Source organism: Camarhynchus parvulus, chromosome 3 (assembly GCF_901933205.1).
Source record: "Camarhynchus parvulus chromosome 3, STF_HiC, whole genome shotgun sequence".
Lineage (NCBI taxonomy): Eukaryota > Metazoa > Chordata > Aves > Passeriformes > Thraupidae > Camarhynchus > Camarhynchus parvulus.
In genome coordinates, this window is record NC_044573.1 from 22,879,258 (window position 1) to 22,899,538 (window position 20,281).

The window sequence follows — 20,281 nt, forward strand, 5'->3', positions numbered from 1 at the left end:
AGTATTATAAATCACAACAATGTAGGTACATTTAGGTGATGTAAGAATGTTAGGTTTTGGAGTTACTTTGAGTAAAATAAGTTGGTTAGGGTTTTTTTTTTGACTGAACTAAAATTCAGCCATTCTCAAAACTGTGAAATTCATTAGGGACCTGTCACTTGCTCAGAGACTTTTGGCATTTCTCTGTGATGGTGCCATGCAGTAGTACTGCAACTTTCCCAAGTTGACCACTTTTGTCTTGGAATCGCTTGCAAAGGTGCATATGAGATAACTGCAAGAGGTGGCCCATACCTAGTGAGATCTTGTTAAATAGATGTGACTGACTGAGGAGAAATTAACTGTTGTTTATTAAAACAAACTAAAAAAAACTTCAAGACTCTTAACAGGTTTTGCCACTTTTTCTGTAGATACATGGCCTGTTGCATACTAGTTGTGTTACAAATTTTCTGGTGATTATCCTTCGTTTACATGGGTGTCAGTGTTGATTCCAGGCATCAGTAAACCTTTGGGTCTGGAGCATCCTGCCAATTTGTATAGGGTTGTGAAATGGCAGATGCAGCATGACAGAGTTTGTCACCAAGAATGAAGTATCTCAGCTTCAAAATGCCATTCAGACTATCATAGTCCTAAATAGAGTAATTACATTTTTTAAGTTCAAGGAGATTACAGCTCTTCACTGACCTGAAAATTAACATTATTTTAAAATGTGTTTCTAGAGAGAACAAATTTAACTTACAAATTTTAATTTTTTGTCACTAAACTTTGTGTATAAAAAGGACTTAAAGTCTGCTTTGTGCTTGTTCAGTCCAGAGACTTGTAATAGTAACATGCAGGGGGTAGGGAGAAAGATGAGAGGTACTGACTTCTCACTCACTGGTCAGGACAGCAAACAGAAAGAGGTAAGTATTTAATATGGATTTTATATGGTTTCAAACAAACACTGTTGCTCCTGTGTAATGTAGCTTTGGAATTCTGTATACAGAAATAACTTCAAATATATTCATAATATATAATTGTATTGTATGACTTTCCTGTTCCTTAATGAATTACTTAAACTATGTAACAAGATTATATGAATTATGTAAGAAAAGAACTAAAATTTGTAATTTTTACATAGGTTTTGCATTTGATTGGAATGGCACTACAAGAAGAAAAACAACACCTGGAGAATCTCAGTGAGGAGAATGTTGTAACATTTACCTTCACTCAGAAAATATCAAGTATGCCTTTCTTTTCAAATGTACAGCAAATTTGAAATAACTGAAAATGCCAGGATCTCATATTTTATTCTTTTGAAACTGTATTTACCAGAAGAATATATTTGTCTATGCATCAAAATGTTATCAAGTTGACTATAGATAAATGCTTTACTTGTGTAGATTCTGTGATGGTGCAATACTAAAGGCATTTTCTAGAGGAGAAATCCAGAATTTGAATAATTCCCTCTTGATCTGATTCTTAATGTCTTTGACATCTCAGTAAAGATTGCTGCACGTGATCAGATGCAATTGCAAAAATCATAGTTGCATTCTTAAATAGTCTTTTAATCTTGTCACTCCTTTGTATCATCTGACTAATGCCTCTGGTTTTGCTAACACATGAAAGTTGCATTTAAAGTAGTGGGAAATAAAATATTGGAGGTTCCCAAAATGAAAACAGCCAGGAAGCACATACAGTGCATTTCTTTTGTAAGAAAATACAGTCAGTGAGCAAAAACTTTTCAGGATTTAGAAGTTATTAATGAAAAGGTTTGCAATGGGGAAGAACTAAAAATTACATATTGTGTCTTTGTTGAAGGAATTCTTCGGTTGATGAACAAGCACTGGGGTTTCTTGCTTTTAATGTTAGTGAGTGATTAATTTGCCAGTAATGGTATAATCAATTCTCGTCGTAATTTTTCTCTCAGAACCAGGAGAAGCACCCAATAACTCCCCTAGCATACTAGCTATGCTAGAAACACTGCAAAATGCACCTCATCTGGAAGTGCACAAGGACATGATCAGATGGATATTGAAGGTAAATGTATTTTATATTACCTCTGAAAATCATGGAAATTAGCTTTTTGAAACTTTCCTAATTACATTGGGATGATTTCCTTATTTTCCATGTGTATTTGTTGTACCTAGTTTTGCTCTTATGGATTCCAATACTGCACATTGTATAGTCAGGATTATAGTATATATAGTTGTATTCTCATGACCCAAACAAATTAAAGTTTTTTTTTTTTTACAGACCTTTAATACTATTAAAAAGCTAAGAGAAAGCTCTTCTTCAAGTCCCGTGGTTGAGACAGAAGGAAATATTATGGAGGAGGTAAAAGCAATCCGTAAGAGCTGATCTGGAACAGGTCTGGGTGGTGACTAGCAAAGGACTATATTTCTAATTGTAGCTCTAAATCAAACATGGGAAACATCAGTGGCTTCTGAAAATCTGTCTCACATTTTATAGATCAAACTCATTTGTTTGAAGAACCTATTGGTAAGGTCCCAAAGCTGTGTTTCTTATATTGTCATCCTCCACATATTTTACAATTCTACTCCATAGAATTGTGTGCAGTACAGTCACAGCATTAAATGTTTCTGCTGCTCCCATAATTTCAGACTCCATGGAAAGTTGCTAAAAGAAATGGTTGTCCATATATTTTTACCATGCAGGTCATTCCAGAGAAGCTCTGCTGATGTGTGTAGGTGGACATGACATTCTAGGTACTGCACACAGACCTTGGAACACTGTAGGGCTCCATTGAGGAATGCAGCTGCTGGGGAGGGAGAGCAGCGCCAGAGATGAGACATGTCACTCTCTTACCCTCTGTCCTAGGAGTGCTTAAAGGGAAGAGAAATACAAAATGCAGTTAAAGTTTGTGGGGAAGAGGTTCCCCTTCTAGATCTGCAGTTCTCCCTGGCATTGAACACAAGCTAAAGAAAAGAGGGCACAAAATAACTCTGGTAGACTTTTCTTTTGTCTTTTATGAGATTTTCTTTGTTTTGAGGTCAGCAGAAGTTACATGTGGCAGTAGCTAAAATAAATAATCTGTTGTAACAAGGCTTCAGAAATGACTGAGTGAACAATACAATTTCAGAGTTCACGTGATAAAGACAAAGCGGAGAGGAAGCGAAAAGCTGAGATTGCCAGACTGCGCAGGGAGAAGATCATGGCCCAGATGTCTGAGATGCAACGGCACTTCATTAATGAAAACAAAGAACTCTTTCAGCAAACTCTGGAGGAGCTGGATACTTCAACCTCCGGAGCCCATGAAAATAGGTAAAGGCATCTTGTTTAAATGTTTTCTCATTAATGTTTACATCAGATTGTCCTATTGTTATTGCTTCAAAAAGCTCTTTTTTTTTTTGGATCTTGATGGAAAAATATTCATTAGTTTCTGAGACAAAAAAACAACAGTAAATGGAACGCTTCCCTCCCCCTCTCTGTCAGAATTGTGGGATAAATATAAACAGGCAAATAGCTTTTTGTACAAAATCACCCAATAAATTATTAATAATGCTGAAGAGACTATGCTATTAAGCATAGTAAATTGGAAATAGTTGATTATGTGTCTGTTGAAGATCTGGAAGAAAATCTGTTTGGTAGTTGGAAATACAAATTAGAGAATGCTAATGATTTTGTGGGGAAGTGGAGAGTGTTTTCAAAATTCATATCAGACACTTAAGGAATGGTGATGATGGAGGGCTCCAGATTCAGTTTCTGTGTTAAACTGGAGTGGATTATGCTATTGGGAGGGTTTTGAATTTTTTCTAGAAAATACATGCTACTTCCGGGCACATAGGAATTGTTATATAAATGCCAAAGCTGTTTTTTGTCAGGGAGCATTTATCATAAATTTAAGAAACTCACTAAGCACACATAAATCATGATCTGAATTATAATGTTTTTCAAATAATTTGCTCACTAATATTCTTTAAATATTCTAGCCCTGTAATTTCGGATGCAAAACTCACAGCCTTGGGTCCAGAGCAAACCAGAGTAGCTGAACCCAGACAGGTTGTTATGTGTATATTGTGCCAGGAGGAGCAAGAAGTTAAAGTGGATAGCAGGGCTATGGTCTTGGCAGCATTTATTCAACGATCAACTGTGTTGTCTAAAAATAGAAACAAAAGTACTCCAGACCCTGGTAAGTACTGTTTGTAGTAATCTTAAATATTAAAGAGTGTTGGGGTTACTGTGACAACAACATTTTTTCATCTGAGACAGTGACAGTCTTCTTACATTAACTGTTTGTGAACGGCTTCATTGTAATCAGTGGCAAAACTCCCATATTTTTGGCGAGGTAGAAATGTGTGTGCTGAATAATGTAAATCACTGTGAGGCATGAGCTCAGTGTTCTGCCATTCATTTGTGACAAATTATTTATAACTGTTGAAAAAACCCTGAAAATCAGAAGTGTTTGTTCTTAAGCCATGCCTGTAACATCTGAGAGAGGAGGTGTTAATGCGGTGCTTTAAAAGCAGAAGATGTACATTTTCTTCCTCTCAGTTATATCATCTGAAATGCCTCTTAGTGATAATAAAAAAATCTTGGCTTTAGGTACTTTGTGAAACAGATAGGTGAGCAAGGACATTGTTACAAAGGTTTCTCTGGGTTCTGTGTGTGTAAACAGATAGAAATCTTTGCAATGAATTGTTTTGCCCTCTCACTCTGAAGATCAATGTCCTTGAACTCATTGTTTGATGGTGCTGAACCACCAACACTGCAGGTTGATCCTGGGGACTTGTACCAGGGCCCAACAGCTCTGAAAGCTTGGTTTGAAGCCTTTACGTAGAGTACATACACCCAAACCAAAGTAAAGTGATACTTATAAATAATTTAAACAGTTTAGGCTGTTATGGATTACTAATGTGTTTTATGCTTATTCACATGAACTACACTTCGGTGATAAAGTTAAATAATAGTGCAAAGGTGGCAACATTAATCTGCCATCAAGTCTTTTGATAAATGTTTATTTCAAAGTGGTTCATTTTTTTCTTTCTTTTAAATACAGAAAAGTATGACCCCTTATTCATGCACCCAGATCTGTCCTGTGGAACACACACGGGTAGCTGTGGACATATTATGCATGCTCATTGTTGGCAAAGGTAAAAGGCTATATTTTTAGTTCAAATAACATGTTATGTTATCAGTTTGCCAGTGGCACTAATTTTAATGGCAAAATTCCTACCATGTAGTAAACTTGAAAAGGAATTTCAGGAAGTGATTAAAACAGCTTTCTGTTGGATAAAAAGGAGTAGAAATCAAATACTGTAAACATACTCAAAATAATTTTCATTTACTGTCATCTTGATAAAAAAGAGTCCAAAGCCATACATGGCAGCTTTCATTGCCTTTCCTTGTTTATCCTGATGCATAATTCTCTGTGGTGCACATATACCTGGAACTCAGATTTTTTTGGGGTTTTTTTTGCAGTTCACTGCTAGACATGTTTTTGCTGCTTCTTCTGCTCTCTGCTGAGGTTTTAAATGACAGTGCATTCCTTGCACTCTGAATTCCTCCAATGGATTTAATTTGAAGTAGAAACATTGATGACCTAGTTCAAGTTCATCTTCAACATAAGCTCAATTTTATCCTTTGTTTCCTAGCATTTTAATATAGCCTTTTGCAATTATTTTTTATTCTTTGATTTTTGGAGGCATATAAACATGCTTAGTGCTGTGTGGTGCTAATGCCATGTGACAAATTCGAACCATTGATGCCTCTGACTGTGATTAGGCCCTGCTTTGCTCCTTGGCATGGCTTCTGAAGTGCCTAATTTCAGATCCTGCCTTGTGTATGAAGAGTGTTAGGAGCTCCAAGAGATTCTGTGGCTATTACCACACATAGGTTTCATTTGTGGTCTTTGATGTCACTGCTCACTGAAGATAGGTTTTTAATCTTCTTGTGTAGCTCATGTACAGTCCTTTGTGGTCGCCATAACCTCCTGGAAATGCCCTTAGGTGCCTCTATTCAGATCATTTTGGGGTCATCACTGGGTATGCTTTAAACCACATCAGAGGCTTCTGGAATAGCAGTTACATTTAGCAAACCAGTGAATGCAGTTCCTTTTCCATAGAGGCTTTAGCCAACAGATTTTTTTTGGCTGCTGCCTTTTTGGTTGTGACCTGTAATAGAAAACACCCATGGATAATGCTCATTGCATCTTCCTAAAAAAAATTATGTAAAAACGAGTTGGGTTTTTTGGTTTGGTTTGCAGGGGGCTTTTGGTTTTTTTGGGTTATGTTTTTGTTTGTTTGTTTGTTTGTTTTTGTTTTTGTTTGGTTTGTTTGTTTTGTTTTGTTTTGTTTCTTAGTGGCTTTTGTTTGTTTGGGGGCCTTTGTTTGCATGTGGTGTTTTGTTTGGGTTTTTTTGTTTATTGGTTTGGTTTGGTTTTTTAAAATGCTTCAGCTTCTCTCTGCCTCATCCACTTTTTTCCTAAATGTACAGTTCAGACTTAACCATGATTTTAACAGCTCAGTGAACTTCAGCACTTTGGTAGATTTTGGTAGCCAAAAGCACTAATGCTTTATCAGTCAGAGGGTAGAGATTTTTCCTTCTGATAATAATCTTACCTGTATTTCAGGAAAGGCAAAACTGTGTCTTCCTGAGAATTTTTTAGTTTCTGTGTTCAAGTAATAATAATTTGCCACTAGCGTCTTCTCTTTTCTAAAGGTATTTTGATGCAGTCCAAGCAAAAGAGCAGCGAAGACAACAAAGATTACGAGTACACACAAGTTATGATGTAGAAAATGGTGAATTCCTTTGCCCACTTTGTGAATGCTTGAGCAACACTGTTATTCCTCTCCTTCCTCCACCAAGAGTTTTGTTTAACAGGTCAGTTTGGTTTATAAATGTCCTCAATAAATGTAAAAAACCAAGATGCCAAACCAGCCAACACCCCAGAGCCCCTTTCTGAATGTTTGTTGTCTTCTGTTCTGATAAACTCAAGCATATTGCCTGTCTTCTTCTTTTGGTTTTTGGATTTTACTTTGTTATTGTATATTAGGAAAGCATAGGACCTGCAGAAAAAGAACTGAATGTAGAAAAATGCATGGGCAGCAGAGAAAAAGCCCATTGAGAAACAGATGAATGATGTTGGAATGCCTATGAAATACTAATTCTGTCTTACAGATTGTTTTAACAGTCTTTTGGGGTTTTTTTTTTGACAGGTTAGACTTTTCAAGCCAACCAAACCTAACTCAGTGGATCAAAACAGTATCTCAGCAAGTAAAAGCCCTGCATTTACTTCGGAATGAAGACTGTGCAAGTAAGTCTGAGGAAATCTGTATATTTGTATGTGAAAATGTTATAATATTCGTGGAATAGACTAAGCACTTTGGTTCTGCCACAACAGAGTAGAGAAATGATGGTGTAAGTGGCAATAAGAGCTTGGGATTTCAGTTTCTGGTGATGGAATTTCAGATTCTGCTTCTGCACGTTTCTGTAATGTAGAAATTACATACGGGTGAGTAATCAGTGATTTATTACTTTTTGTCTGTACAGGCCATTCTGGTCATTCAGAAAAAATGGATCAGCTACAGTTACCTGAAGGATTTAGACCTGATTTCAAACTGAAGTATGTATTTATATATTAACAAATCATTAAAAATTTATCATTAAATCATAACATGAGAATAGAGAGTAACTTCTGTGCTAGAAGGTCTCAATAATGAGGGCAAATATATGAATTTCTTTTTAATTAGAAAAGTTAATATTATTATGATGACATTGCAGTCCATCCCAGAAGTCCTAAGTAATTCAGTAGAATTTTAGACATGAATGTGCTAAGTTGTTGTGCAGAAACATGCTGCAGTTATATAAATTACAGCATGAAGATTAAGTTTTTGTACTCCTTGTAGCTGGATGAAGAATTCATCATTATAGGCAGCAGAACATGTACAACATGAAGGAAGACTATGAAATGGAGAGAATGTTAATATGTGATTTCATCTGTAAAGGTGTATTTGTATTTGGTTGCACATTCTCTTCACTTCAAGAGAAGGCAACAAAACTTGTTACATGGTGCATACCTTGGTCTGCCAGCTGCACACAAAATGCAAGACTCTTGTCCCAGCTGATGACAAGTTTAGCTTTCAGTCACACACATTTCTTGCAATTTAGCCTTGACTTTATTGTCTTTGAAGACTGTATATTCTTAACACTAAAATTGAGATTGGTTCTAAACAAAAAATCAAAGAACATCTGGGGATCTGTCACAAAAAAATGAGGTTGCAGAATACCAAAGAAGGATATTGGAGCTGTCGCTTAAATTTTAAAACTCCAGTTGTTCATCTGTGGGGTGAATGCTTATCATTAGAGGTACTATGCTGCCAGTGGAGGAAAGAATGAATTAGTAATATTATTTTCTTTGTTTCAGGAACCCTTATTCTGAGAGCATAAAAGAGATGCTGACAACTTTTGGTACGGCAACTTACAAAGTAGGCTTGAAGGTTCATCCAAATGAGGAAGACCCACGTGTACCTATCATGTGCTGGGGCAGCTGTGCTTACACAATACAGACTATAGGTACTCATCTGTTCATTTGGCACCTTTATAGGAGATTTTCAGAATTTGGTTTAACTCACAACAATAAATTTTGTTGTTTTATTTTCCAGAACGAATTTTAGCTGATGAAGATAAGCCATTATTTGGTCATTTACCTTGTCGACAGGTAAGGAACGAGTAGCAATTCCTTTCTGAATTGGTGGAAAAAAGAGGACTTCTGCTTCATTAGTGAGGAATGTCTACATTTTAAGTTATGGTTATTGGATAGTTTTATTTGTTGGACCCTATTGTTTAATTGATCTGTGTCTGATCATTAAACTATTTAAAACCTCATCTAGCAAAACTGTTACTTTTTTTCTTATAAATACATAATTTATTGAGGCTGCAGTTTCTCGTGGTAACAGTCAAAATAAGAATGCCAAAAGGAACTTGCATATTTGCATAAACATAAGTATCTGTCATAGACTTACACAATCAAACTGCCCCCATACACTGCAGTTGAGAGGCCTGAGAAAAATGCTGTTAAGTCAGAAGACTTTTTCATGTTGAGGAACTTCATTAACTGTGGCAGTGTCTCTTTTTCTTTGCTTTTACAGGATGACTGCCTTACGTCGTTAACGAGATTTGCAGCAGCTCACTGGACAGTTTCATCTCTTTCAGCAGTACAGGGTCACTTTTGTACTCTATTAGCATGTAAGTTTGACACCTTATGCTGTTTTTTTTGTGAAGATATATATGAGTACTTTCAGAATGACTGTTTGTACTGATTAGAAGAAGATTATTTTATGTAGTGGTATTAAGTAATAAACCAAGAGCTGCTATTTCCACCTATATGTGTTGTGTCAAGAAAAAAGACATTCTTTTGGACTGCAGCTCCAAGAGAAGCATGGATATTTTGCTGTGGAGGAGTTCTGTTGATTCTTCATTAGAGAAAGATACCTAGACCAAACAAGAAGGAGATGTGGTCCTTCACAAAAATAATCTATTTGAGCTTTAAACATGAATAAATTAATGTAGTGTGGAAAGGATATTTGCAGAAGTCTGTAATACATCTGCAAACTTCTCTCTCTTTGAAAAGTAGGATCTCTGATAAGACAGGACTTACTATGTAATGTCATATGTTAATTGAGAATTTTAATGAGCACAGCCAAAATGTTCCAAGCTTGAAGCATTAGTAGATACAGATGAAAGGTCTGAAGTTCAGCCTAATGAAGTAATTGCCTATGAGAGGACAGTTCTGAAAGGGTATTATAAAATGGGATAACTTTTAATATCTCCAGTCAGTAGAGCAGAGAAACTTTTAAAATGCATTGATATAGTGAAATTACTAATAGATGAAAACCAGCTACTTCAGCAAACAGTTGGCAGCTTTATGGGGAAAAACTTAATTGACATCAGTTTGTAACAGTGATGGTTGAGCTGTTTTCTATGTGAAGCAGAAAAGAAAATGCTTCTGGCTGTTGGACAGGAACTTTGCAATATATGGTGTTCTGAGTGTTTTGGGTTTTCTTGGAAACTTGAGTCAATATTTCTTCAAAGCTCTCCTTCCTTCCAACTGACAGAAGCAACTGTACTGCTTTTGTTTTTATGGAAGGAAAAGTTTCTGCTATTTTATTTTTTCAGGCTTGGGATAATGAAAATTATGAGCTTTGATCTGTCTGTATTCTGTAAACAATACATAAAGATGACTTATTGAAAATAAGTTCGGTTTTGAAAGTTCCTTGGTCTGGTCATGTTTTTGATACAGAATTTTTCACACGTTTGGGTTGAGTTCTGTGGCTATATGCTGACAAAAAGAAAAGCATTTGAAATCTGAGTCGTGGTGAAATGTTTGCTAATAGAAATAGCTTCCAACTGTCACATGTCTTCAGCTCTCAATTTTTTTGGCCAGCAAGGCAGCAGTCTTCAACTGAAGTATTTTTAAGTTGTCATGATGAGACTATTTTTTAATCTAGTAGTGTTTTTAAACTTGGCAGCTTAATACTTATAGCTGTATTGTAAAATATACCCAGAGCTGCAGCTTTATTACAAATCAGATTTTACTGCTTGGAGTAAAGAAGTAAGCAACTGTTCCTTGATTGTTACTTAAAATATCTTGTAGCATTTTTTAAAACACTGAATTTCTGTTTACTTTTAAATGAAGGTGCTTGGAATTCATTAAGTGTGTGAATTTCTATTGTCAGCTGGAGTGCTTTGGTTAACACTTTGTGGTTACTGTAAATACTATAGAGAGGTAGAGACCAACACCTAGCTCTACCTCAATTAAAGTGATGAATTCAAGAGACTGTAGCGAAGAATTTTTGAGTCTGTAAGGCAAATGATTTATGTGAGGCACATTCAGGCAGTCTTGTGAAGCTAAGCAAATTGCAGAAGTTTTATTTGAGCAGCTGTCCAAGAGACAACCATCAGTGTTCCTGTTTAGTCACTATTGTTTTGTTTTAATACAATAAAATAGGCAAGACTCTTTTCCAATAATGTTGAACAGTTCTTGAATTGACTCTGGAGAAACAGGTATATTTGTATTTTAAGTTCTTTAAGCATGTAAATGAAGGAGATGGCTCTCATTTTTTAACTGAAGTAGACTAAAATGTTTTCATGTATAGATGTTCAATTAACATTTTTTTCTCTCCAAAATACTTAGCACTGGTGCCTAATGAAAAAAATGGGAATCTTCCTTGCATACTTGATATTGACATGTTTCATTTATTGGTAAGTATTTCTTAATATATATTAATAACGTTTTGATCCAGTAAGCACTACATAAAACCTATCGAAAACTTTCTCTTTAGTCTGGGTTAGGAGCCTTTCAAAATGTTCAGGTTTTTAGTACTTTTTCACTACTTAATACACTTTGAAGACTTTTTAAATTTAATGAAAGTATTCTTAATAAAAGTATTAAATTAAAGGTATTGAGTAAAAGTATTATTTTCTATAAATTAAAAAGGGCAAGATGAGACAGAATGCATACTCTTTGTCTGTTAAAAACCCCAAAATACATGAAAACCAACCCCCCCCCCAAACAAAACAATAAACCCAAAAAACAAACAGACTCAAAACTCTCCTGATAGATAATTGTTGTTCTCTTAAATAATGTCTGTGTAATTAGCTTTAAAATTAGCCTTATGTAGTATGCTGCCTCCAAGGGGTGTAGTTGCAGCATGGGCAGAGAAAAGGAGAAGATTCAAAAGGAGAAGGAATGTACCAACTTTCTTGTTTTCTTTCACAGGTAAGCTTGGTGCTCTCTTTCCCTGCCATACATTGTCAGGATTTTTCAGGGGTTAGTCTTGGCACTGGAGATCTTCACCTGTTTCATCTTGTTACTATGGCACACATAATACAAATTTTAATTACCTCATCAACAGGTAATGCTACTTTGCCTCAACTTCTATTGAAACAATTCCTCCAGTCTTTACTTAGGAAAAAAGCTATGGTGCTGCTGGTAAATGTGTGCACTTCACGGTTACAAAATAGAATTGTTGGTGCTGTCTTTGAGCCCACAAAGAGTACTGATAAATTGTACTCTGACTCAAAGTTCAGTCAGTTGTCTTTATTGCTCTACTCCAGGAGTTTCTTGGAGCATAGCTAGTAATGAATCTTGGCTTTCCAGCTACTGTAGCAGTACCTGGAAGTGTTTATTGCAGCCTTGGCTTAGGCATTGGATGATGAATGATATGCAGTTAGCACAGTAAGGAATCAATGTATCTCCTGGCAAGAGGAGCTGGATAAGGTGTAGTTTGCCAAAAGCAAAGAACTCCAAGCAAGTATGTCAAGAAACCCAACCAGCTGAACAGCTGAACCAGCACCTCACTGGAGCTGACAATAGCACAAACTTACACATCAGATGTGCAGCAGAAAACTGCTGTCCAGTACCTCATATTCTATCTCAATGGAGTACTTCACTTAGTTTTGTCATTTTTATCAGAACTGGAAAAAATACATTTTTGTTGTGTAAACATGTATATAGGAAACAATTTGTTAATTATTTATTTCTTCTTCAGAAGAGAATGGCATGGACCAAGAAAACACTAACAGTGAAGAGGAAGTAGCTGTGCTTACACTGTATAAATTTCTTTGCCAGTGTACAGGAAGGTAAAATCATGATTTTTTTGCTAGAATTTTATGTTATTTTTCTCCCTCCTGAACTGAGCATTAACTACTGACTGAATTCTATACACCAGTGCTGTCAAAGGTGATACTTTTAACTTGGCAACTCTTACATCTTGTTTCTAATCCAGCACTGCTAGATTCACTTAAGTAACTATTCCTGTAAATTCACCTGTGATCAGGAAGATAGCTGCTCATGAAGATTGTGTTTGGAAATATTTTTTTTAGTCAGTTTGCAGAATCTGTAATCGGCAGTGTCTGAGTACAGTTAGGATGAGAATGGCTTTGAATGGAAAGGAAGTAGGTTTTAGGTATTAGGAAGAACTTTATTTAGGTATTAGGAAGAAGTTGTTTCCTGTGAGGGTGGTGAAGCACTGGCACAGGTTGCCCAGAGAAGTTGTTTATGCCCTATCCCTGGCAGTGTTCAAGGCTGGGTAGGATGGGGCTTTGAGCAGCCTGGTCTATGAAAGGTGTCCCTGCCCATGGCAGGGGGATTGGAATGAGATGGTCTGTAAAGTCCCTTCCAATCAAAACCATTCTGTGATCTGAAATGTTTATGCAGAATTCTCCTTATATTACTGTCTCGGTTACATTTTTATGAATCTCTGGTTTGTTGTTTTTCTTGGAGATTGCTTTGAAACAAGCACTTTGCATAGTGATTGTTTCAGCTGAAGTCAGTAATTTAGTATGCAGTGTGACTGCTGACTTACTAAATATAGCTCTCAAACTGAAATGATTAAATAAAAGCAAACTTTTTTTTCTTTCATTCTCTGAAGTGCCTTGAAAGAAATTTCCTCAGGCTGGCACCTGTGGAGGAATCTAAAAGCTGGAATCATGCCTTTCCTGAGATGTTCTGCTTTGTTTTTTCATTACTTAAATGGAGTCCCAGCACCCTCAGAAATTCAAGGTATTGTCTGCTTTGTATTAAATCAGTTTTCAAGACATAAACATTAATGGTCAAAATAAATCATATTTGAACTCTCTTGTCTGAAGAAGCTGATTGAATGGATATGGGCTTGTTACCAGTGTAGCATCATGTCAGCATAATGAAAAAGGAAAAAAAAATTACTTGTTTTTAAAATGTATTTTTAATATAGAGGTAAATGCTATTCTAGATTACTTAACATAGAGATTTATTCTCTTCTTCTTAATAATGAAATTTTGATTGTTTCAAAGCTCCTATGGATTGTTGTTTTCAAATGAGACTTGCTTTTGCTTGCATTGATTTCATTCAATCAGCATCTGCTAATAATTAATATTAAGGCCAGGTAGGATGGGACTTTAGGCAGCCTGGTCTAGTGAAAGGTGTCCCTGCCCATGGCAGGGGGGTTGGAATGAGATTGTCTTTAAGGTGCCCTCCAATCCAAACCATGGATTATTATATCCAGTATATACTATTATATCTCTGTTTATATTATAAATTCACTGTTACACCCCAGATAATCGATGTTGGTAACATTCTTTACTGTCCTCCACATATGGCATATGTAGGGATAGAATGTAAATCTGAAGGTGGTCATAAAAAACATTTTAAAAATGAAGTTGTGAGAATTACACCATTTTTGTTTTTCAGTAAATGGAGCAAACCAGTTTGAACACTTATGTAGCTATCTTTCCTTGCCAAACAACCTCACTTGCCTTTTTCAAGAAAACAGTGAGATTCTGAACACGTTAATAGAAAGGTAAGTTGTAGTTTTGTGCTTAGTTTTAGTATAATAAAGAATCCTGCACAAGACAGTAGTGTAAGTATTCTCCCAGGAATACCTATGGGAGTGAATCATAGAACAGTGTTTATGAAGGAAGTGTTTTGAGAGAAACCATTTTGGTTGTAGTGGTGTTTTAATAGATGTACTTTGGATCTTTTGCTCATTTGTATTTCTATCATCTATTGAAGTTAAAAGCCAATTTTTTTTTCCTTGTAGTTGGTGCAATAACAATGAAGTAAAAAGATACCTGGAAGGCAAGAGACATGCTATCAGGTAAACATAAAAAGATTTTAAGCAGAGACAGGGAGAAAAACTTTAATGTTGCAGCTTTCTCCAAGTACTTTTTCTAATGGGTGTTTATAATAACATAATATCTGTTCTGCTTTGTTGAATAATAAATATATTAGGGAAGAAGTGATTTTTTTTAATATTGTAAGAAAAGGAAATATTGCTTTAATGAGCAGATTTTAAAGGCAAAGTTTATTATTGGGGTTTTATTTAGAGTGATGTTCTGTCATAAAATTTCATCTGATGTTTCCTATTAGTTTGTACCTTCTGGTGCAAAAAATATGATGTTGCTAAAAGATGTGTATAACCTTTCTTTAAATATACCATGCATTGAAGAGCTTTTTAAATTGTCTTTTTAAAGAATCCAATTCCTTCAGTAAAGCCAGCACTGAGTCAATTGCTGAAAAGAAAATCAGCTTTTCATACATTTGTTCTTGCTGCACAATTACTTTGAATTCAGAATGCATTTAATACTTAGTGGGTGTAGAAAAGCATTTAGGGTGTTGTTCTTTCTGAAGGCTGGGTGAAAAATAGTGGTTAACAATTATCCTAATAATTAGAAATGAATGTGAAGTTCACAGTGCTGTCATTAAAAACATATCCCTGCTTTTTAATCTCCTGTGCTAAATACATAAAGGCGATCTTTTAACATTGTGCATACAATAAGGCTGTGATAAAAATAGAAATTAAACACTCAATCTGTGAAAACCAGACCATTTAACAGAATTTCTTACACAGTAAGAGTATTTTGGTTGTGTAATTTGATTTCCTGCTACATGTGATTGTTGGGATCTTTTCTATGTGTTCGTTTTGCTGATTCTCACCTGCTCTTCCCAAGCTTATGTCTAACCTGACAGTGATGATTTCTTTTTCCTCTCAGCATGTTCTTGTACATTGCTTCTGTTACAAAATTCCATTTGCATTTCACAGTCTAATTTGTATTATTTCTAGAATTGAAGATTATTAGAATTTTGTGTATAGTATCTGTTCCTTTTAACTATATTTCAAATATATAAGTATTTGATATTAAACAGGTCCTTTACATAGCATGCATATTTCATTCTCTTCAGGATACAACTTGAAAGTCAGACTATTTTCCATACAATATCAGTGACAAAAAGAAAATACAAACAAACTGATACAGGAGAGAAAAAATATTTCTTTAAATCTGTTGTGACCTCATAATTAGGTTTGCTAAAAGTATACAAATGACATGTACTTTCCAGCTCTGCATTTTCTCAGGTTCATAGAAAATAAGACTAAAAAAAGGGGAGGAGGTTTATTTGAGAGATGCTGTGTGTTCGTCTTTTTATGTGCTACCATTTTACTCAAAGAATGGCAGAAAAGAGGGAAACTTTAAAAAATTAATTACTCACAGATGCTGTTTAGATGAGTGAGGAAAACATGAATGAGTTTGAAGCTGCTTGTGTATTATTCATTTAAATATGAGCGCTGATTTGATTGCTTTATTCTAGCTATGCAAGAGAATCCAACAAATTAATAGACCTTCCGGACGACTACAGCTGCCTCATTAACCAAGCATCCAATTTCTCGTAAGTTGTGTGCAATTACAGAGCACCCCAAAGTCTGCTGCTCCTTTCATCAACTGGGAAACCTTTAACCTGAAGGTCTCAGAAAGTTGTGTATGGAATCATAAAGGGCACATGGCATTTATCAGCCAAACTGCCCTGTATTTCAGTGAAACAGTGAAATAGAAATTTTGGCTGTTAACTGTATAAATGTTCAAAAGTAGTTCTGAATCTTTTTACTATCTAGAGTTTACACATACAGTGGGTTTCTTTTTCTGTCTTTTTTCCTAACGAAAGGTGTCCGAAATCAGGTGGTGACAAAAGCAGAGCCCCAACATTGTGCCTTGTGTGTGGGACCATGCTGTGTTCTCAGAGTTACTGCTGTCAGACTGAACTTGAAGGGGAAGATGTTGGAGCCTGTACTGCACATACGTACACCTGTGGTTCTGGAGTGGGCATATTCCTTAGGTAAGGAGCTGAACACCTCTCCTCTCATTACTAGGTTAGATGGTGTGTACAGTCATTAAATGAAGAGTTCTATATATGTGATTGCAGGCAGTGTTTTGTTAACAACAGGGATGCCTAAAAACTGAAGTGTGTTCCTCTTCCTGTGCTTTGGTGTATGGTTCAGAGGTTGCTTCTTTGAAGATAAAATTTCAAAGAAAGTTCAGATTTCATTTTCAAGGGAATTTGTTTTGCCTGTGCATTTATTTCTACTCAAGTATTACAAAATGATGAAGGTAAATACTTTGATTTTGTTGCTGCTCTTGCTGGTGAAAACATAAAAATTCATTTTAGTTGTCTTCCTGCATACAGGGAAAGGTTATATAATGTCTGTTTTCACTTTGGCAAAGATTAATGAGGAGTAAAATTGTTTTATTTTCGTGTGGTTCTCTTGAGTATTTTATACCGCTTGCACATATTAAGACATGAAATGACATTGTTTTAACTGCTACTGAGGAGTTATAACAGGAAGAGAATGAGAGATGTAGTTTAAAAAAAATGTGCCTTTGAAAATCTGTACGTGCAGATTATACAGAATGAAAGTAGGTGAGAACTGGAAAAGCAGTGTCTATGAAAGTATGAGACATTATTCACCTAAAAATCAATACCTAAAAATCTTGTCTCTGTTTCTCTCCAGAGTACGAGAATGTCAGGTGCTATTTTTAGCTGGGAAAACAAAGGGCTGTTTTTATCCTCCTCCTTATCTTGATGACTATGGAGAGACAGACCAGGGACTCAGGTAAATATTTTAAAAACTGTGTCTTTTAAAGACAGGAATTATAGAACTATCTATAATTAGGAAAAATAACTTTTAATGTTATCTTTTCATTTTAATTATATAGGTAACATTATTTTTTGACATTGCTGCTGCAACTAGTATCTTCAGATGTTTTAATGTTAATATGTGGGTTTAGGTCAAAAATATTTCATGGATGATCTTCCCCAAATTAAAAACAGTTGTCCTGAAAACTGCCTAAAGTTAAATCTTTCTAGCATCTATGAAGTTGACCAGAAACTAAGGCTGAAAATTTCATTTGTATCTAGTGCATTTGATTTTATAACCTATGTTAATTTAATACCAAGTGGAAATACTATGATATTTTTTTATTCAATGTGGTAGTTCTTTGTCGTAACTCCTATCTCTGCTTCCTATATGAGGATAATTTAGGGGCTTGATATTGTTAATGCTTGCTATTTCTGAAACTGGCCAAAATCAGAGAATATGAACTGGTTCAACCCAGAGAGGTTGCTAAAACCCTGCATTTGGAGTTCTGTGGGTTGGATTTGAGGTTCCCAGAGGCTGGAGGGAACTGTTGAGCTGTACGGAAGGGGCACCAGACAAGGTAGTGCTGCAGGTTACTCATCCAAATGCCTATTGATTTGCTCTGATAACAGAATAATGTTAAAGGGTTATCTAAATGTTGTAGTATTTTATGGGGTTATTTAATACTTAGTATGTCACGCATGAGTGTTTGTGCTTAGTTGCAGTGTTTTATCATTCCTGATAAGTGTTATCTCCTTTTCAGACGTGGGAATCCCTTACATCTGTGCAAAGAACGATTTAAAAAGATTCAAAAACTCTGGCAACAGCACAGTATTACAGAGGAAATTGGACATGCACAAGAAGCAAATCAAACTCTAGTTGGCATTGATTGGCAGCATTTATAATGATTATCTGCTGAAGACTGGAACTTTATTAAAGATTTTTGTAATTCAGTAAGCTTTTCAAAGGAGGGATGAGGAAAAAAGTCTAAGGAAAAAACCCCCAACAAACTCAGTCCTGTTATTTAATCCTTGTTTTACAATGTATTTCATAAAGATACCAATTAACATTAATCAAGTAAACTTCTTTCTATGTAAGCAAATTTTATTAGTCCTATAATTTGCACTGTGCTTCCTTCACAGAAATGTCTTGGGTTATGAACCTGGGCAAATGAACTTAAGTTTCTGATAAAAAAAAGAACGACTCTTTTTGGAAGTCTGACTATGATTTTTCACATGAACTGAAGAGAAAAAGACTGCTGAAACAGAAACTAGATAGAGCACAATTCTGGATTGTGTTTTGCCCCTTGCTAGTAATCTGAGCCGGTTTATTTATTATTCTGCATTTTAATACTTATGCTGTGTGTACATGCAATGGAATGAAGTAAGGAAGCAAATAATGTAGCAAATGGATGTTTCTGTCTGCATCAGTGGGTAATTCACTCTTTCATGTGGTGTATCTAAAAAGGATTTTGTCATTTGTACTCTTGCAGCTTTCTTGCTTCCAGTTGTTTTCTAACTAAAAAAACCTAACACTAGCTTTACAAGTAAAATAATTTAATTTAAAGCTTTTTCCAGAGCATTGCACTTCTTAGAATTATGTCTTTTTAAATTTGAATTTAGCTGGGAAACCCTTTCACTTTCAATTACGTGATTGGTTATTGGTATTCAAGGATTGACATTGTACTTTAGAAGTTATTTTAAGATAACAAGAATATGTAAAAGTCATGAAAGCTAATTTTATGTTAATTTTCAGAAGCACAGAAGATAATTTTCTTCATTTTTCTTAACAGTCAACTTTTAAGGTGCAAATCCTGTCTTCTTTTTGTTGCAGATAACCTGAGTGGTTTCCTCTGGCTTTGCAGAGCCACAGTCACACTGCCCACATTTTTGATTTTTGATCATTTTTCCTGTTGTCCCATCAAGTATATTTACTTTTTGGCTTGATTTAAAGCTCTGTAAAGATGTTTGCATATAGTATATTTTATAAATATATTCTATAACTGCACAGATTTGCACTTGATATGAGGGTGCCTGAAGGCAGTGAGTTTTCTAGTTGTATGTAATTAGACCTCCAAGGTGTCTCTAAAAATCACATTATGCTTACTGATTTAAAATAAAATCCATTACCTTTCCCTCTCCTATCTTCTGACAAATTAGTAAAATCTTAATTTACATAGTTCTGTTCCCTTAATAGTCTGTGGTTCTTTTAGTTAAGTCTTAATTTCTGACTGCGTCTCAGCCCGGATAAACAATTCCCTTCACTGTCTGCCAGGTCTTCAGTTACACTTGGTCTGACTGAATTGTTCCTATTTTTACAGATTTAATGCTTCAGATAAATTTTGTATATTCATGGTGTACAGGACAGTTTTTCAAACATTCAGTAATAGTATTGAGTGAAGATGTGAAGTATCAAATAAAGAAACTTGGCCAATGTGGGTTTCCTTTTCTTACCATCAGTACAGACTGCTTTTGTCTCTGTTACCTGTCATAGATTGGGTCATTAAAATATTGCCATCACTTTTTAGGAAGAAACATGGAGAAGTTGCAGGGGAAAATGACATTTGATGCTTTATCTTTGCCCTTCCCTTCTTAAGGTAGTTGACATACCAACAATTTTCTGTGCATGGTACTTAGAAATCCCACTTTTTTGGTGATGTTACTATTCTTTGCTTTTTAAGCTGTGTGCCACAATTTTAAATAATGTGTAACTGCATTGAAAAGCTCTTTTCCTGTAATCATAATATTAAAAAGATAATCAATGATTCTGACAGATTTCTCTGTGCAAACCAAAATACTGACAAGAGGATTTTTTGTTTTTCCTCTGGGATCAGAGTTGGATGCTGCAGCCACAAACACTTGCAAAGTACACAATTTGTGATTTTTTTTTGCAGTTTG

At 35.3% G+C, this 20,281-nt stretch overlaps 1 protein-coding gene across 2 annotated transcripts in view; it reads left to right on the forward strand.

The window, feature by feature from the left end:
• Window positions 1-19,522, forward strand: part of UBR2 (ubiquitin protein ligase E3 component n-recognin 2) — a 55,121-nt gene extending 35,599 nt beyond the window's left edge. For both annotated transcript variants that reach the window (XM_030944516.1, XM_030944514.1), the window contains exons 26-47: window positions 1,118-1,220; window positions 1,907-2,016; window positions 2,233-2,313; window positions 3,080-3,261; window positions 3,930-4,129; window positions 4,997-5,090; window positions 6,658-6,819; window positions 7,155-7,252; window positions 7,489-7,561; window positions 8,363-8,511; window positions 8,601-8,656; window positions 9,087-9,183; window positions 11,132-11,199; window positions 11,717-11,852; window positions 12,489-12,579; window positions 13,371-13,501; window positions 14,168-14,276; window positions 14,517-14,573; window positions 16,064-16,141; window positions 16,415-16,585; window positions 17,259-17,360; window positions 18,148-19,522. In XM_030944516.1, coding sequence (XP_030800376.1) covers window positions 1,118-1,220; window positions 1,907-2,016; window positions 2,233-2,313; window positions 3,080-3,261; window positions 3,930-4,129; window positions 4,997-5,090; window positions 6,658-6,819; window positions 7,155-7,252; window positions 7,489-7,561; window positions 8,363-8,511; window positions 8,601-8,656; window positions 9,087-9,183; window positions 11,132-11,199; window positions 11,717-11,852; window positions 12,489-12,579; window positions 13,371-13,501; window positions 14,168-14,276; window positions 14,517-14,573; window positions 16,064-16,141; window positions 16,415-16,585; window positions 17,259-17,360; window positions 18,148-18,289 — 2,490 coding nt within the window. In that variant the 3' untranslated portion in view covers window positions 18,290-19,522. The remainder of the gene's footprint in view (window positions 1-1,117; window positions 1,221-1,906; window positions 2,017-2,232; window positions 2,314-3,079; window positions 3,262-3,929; window positions 4,130-4,996; window positions 5,091-6,657; window positions 6,820-7,154; window positions 7,253-7,488; window positions 7,562-8,362; window positions 8,512-8,600; window positions 8,657-9,086; window positions 9,184-11,131; window positions 11,200-11,716; window positions 11,853-12,488; window positions 12,580-13,370; window positions 13,502-14,167; window positions 14,277-14,516; window positions 14,574-16,063; window positions 16,142-16,414; window positions 16,586-17,258; window positions 17,361-18,147) is intronic.
• The last annotated feature ends 759 nt before the right edge of the window (window positions 19,523-20,281 follow it).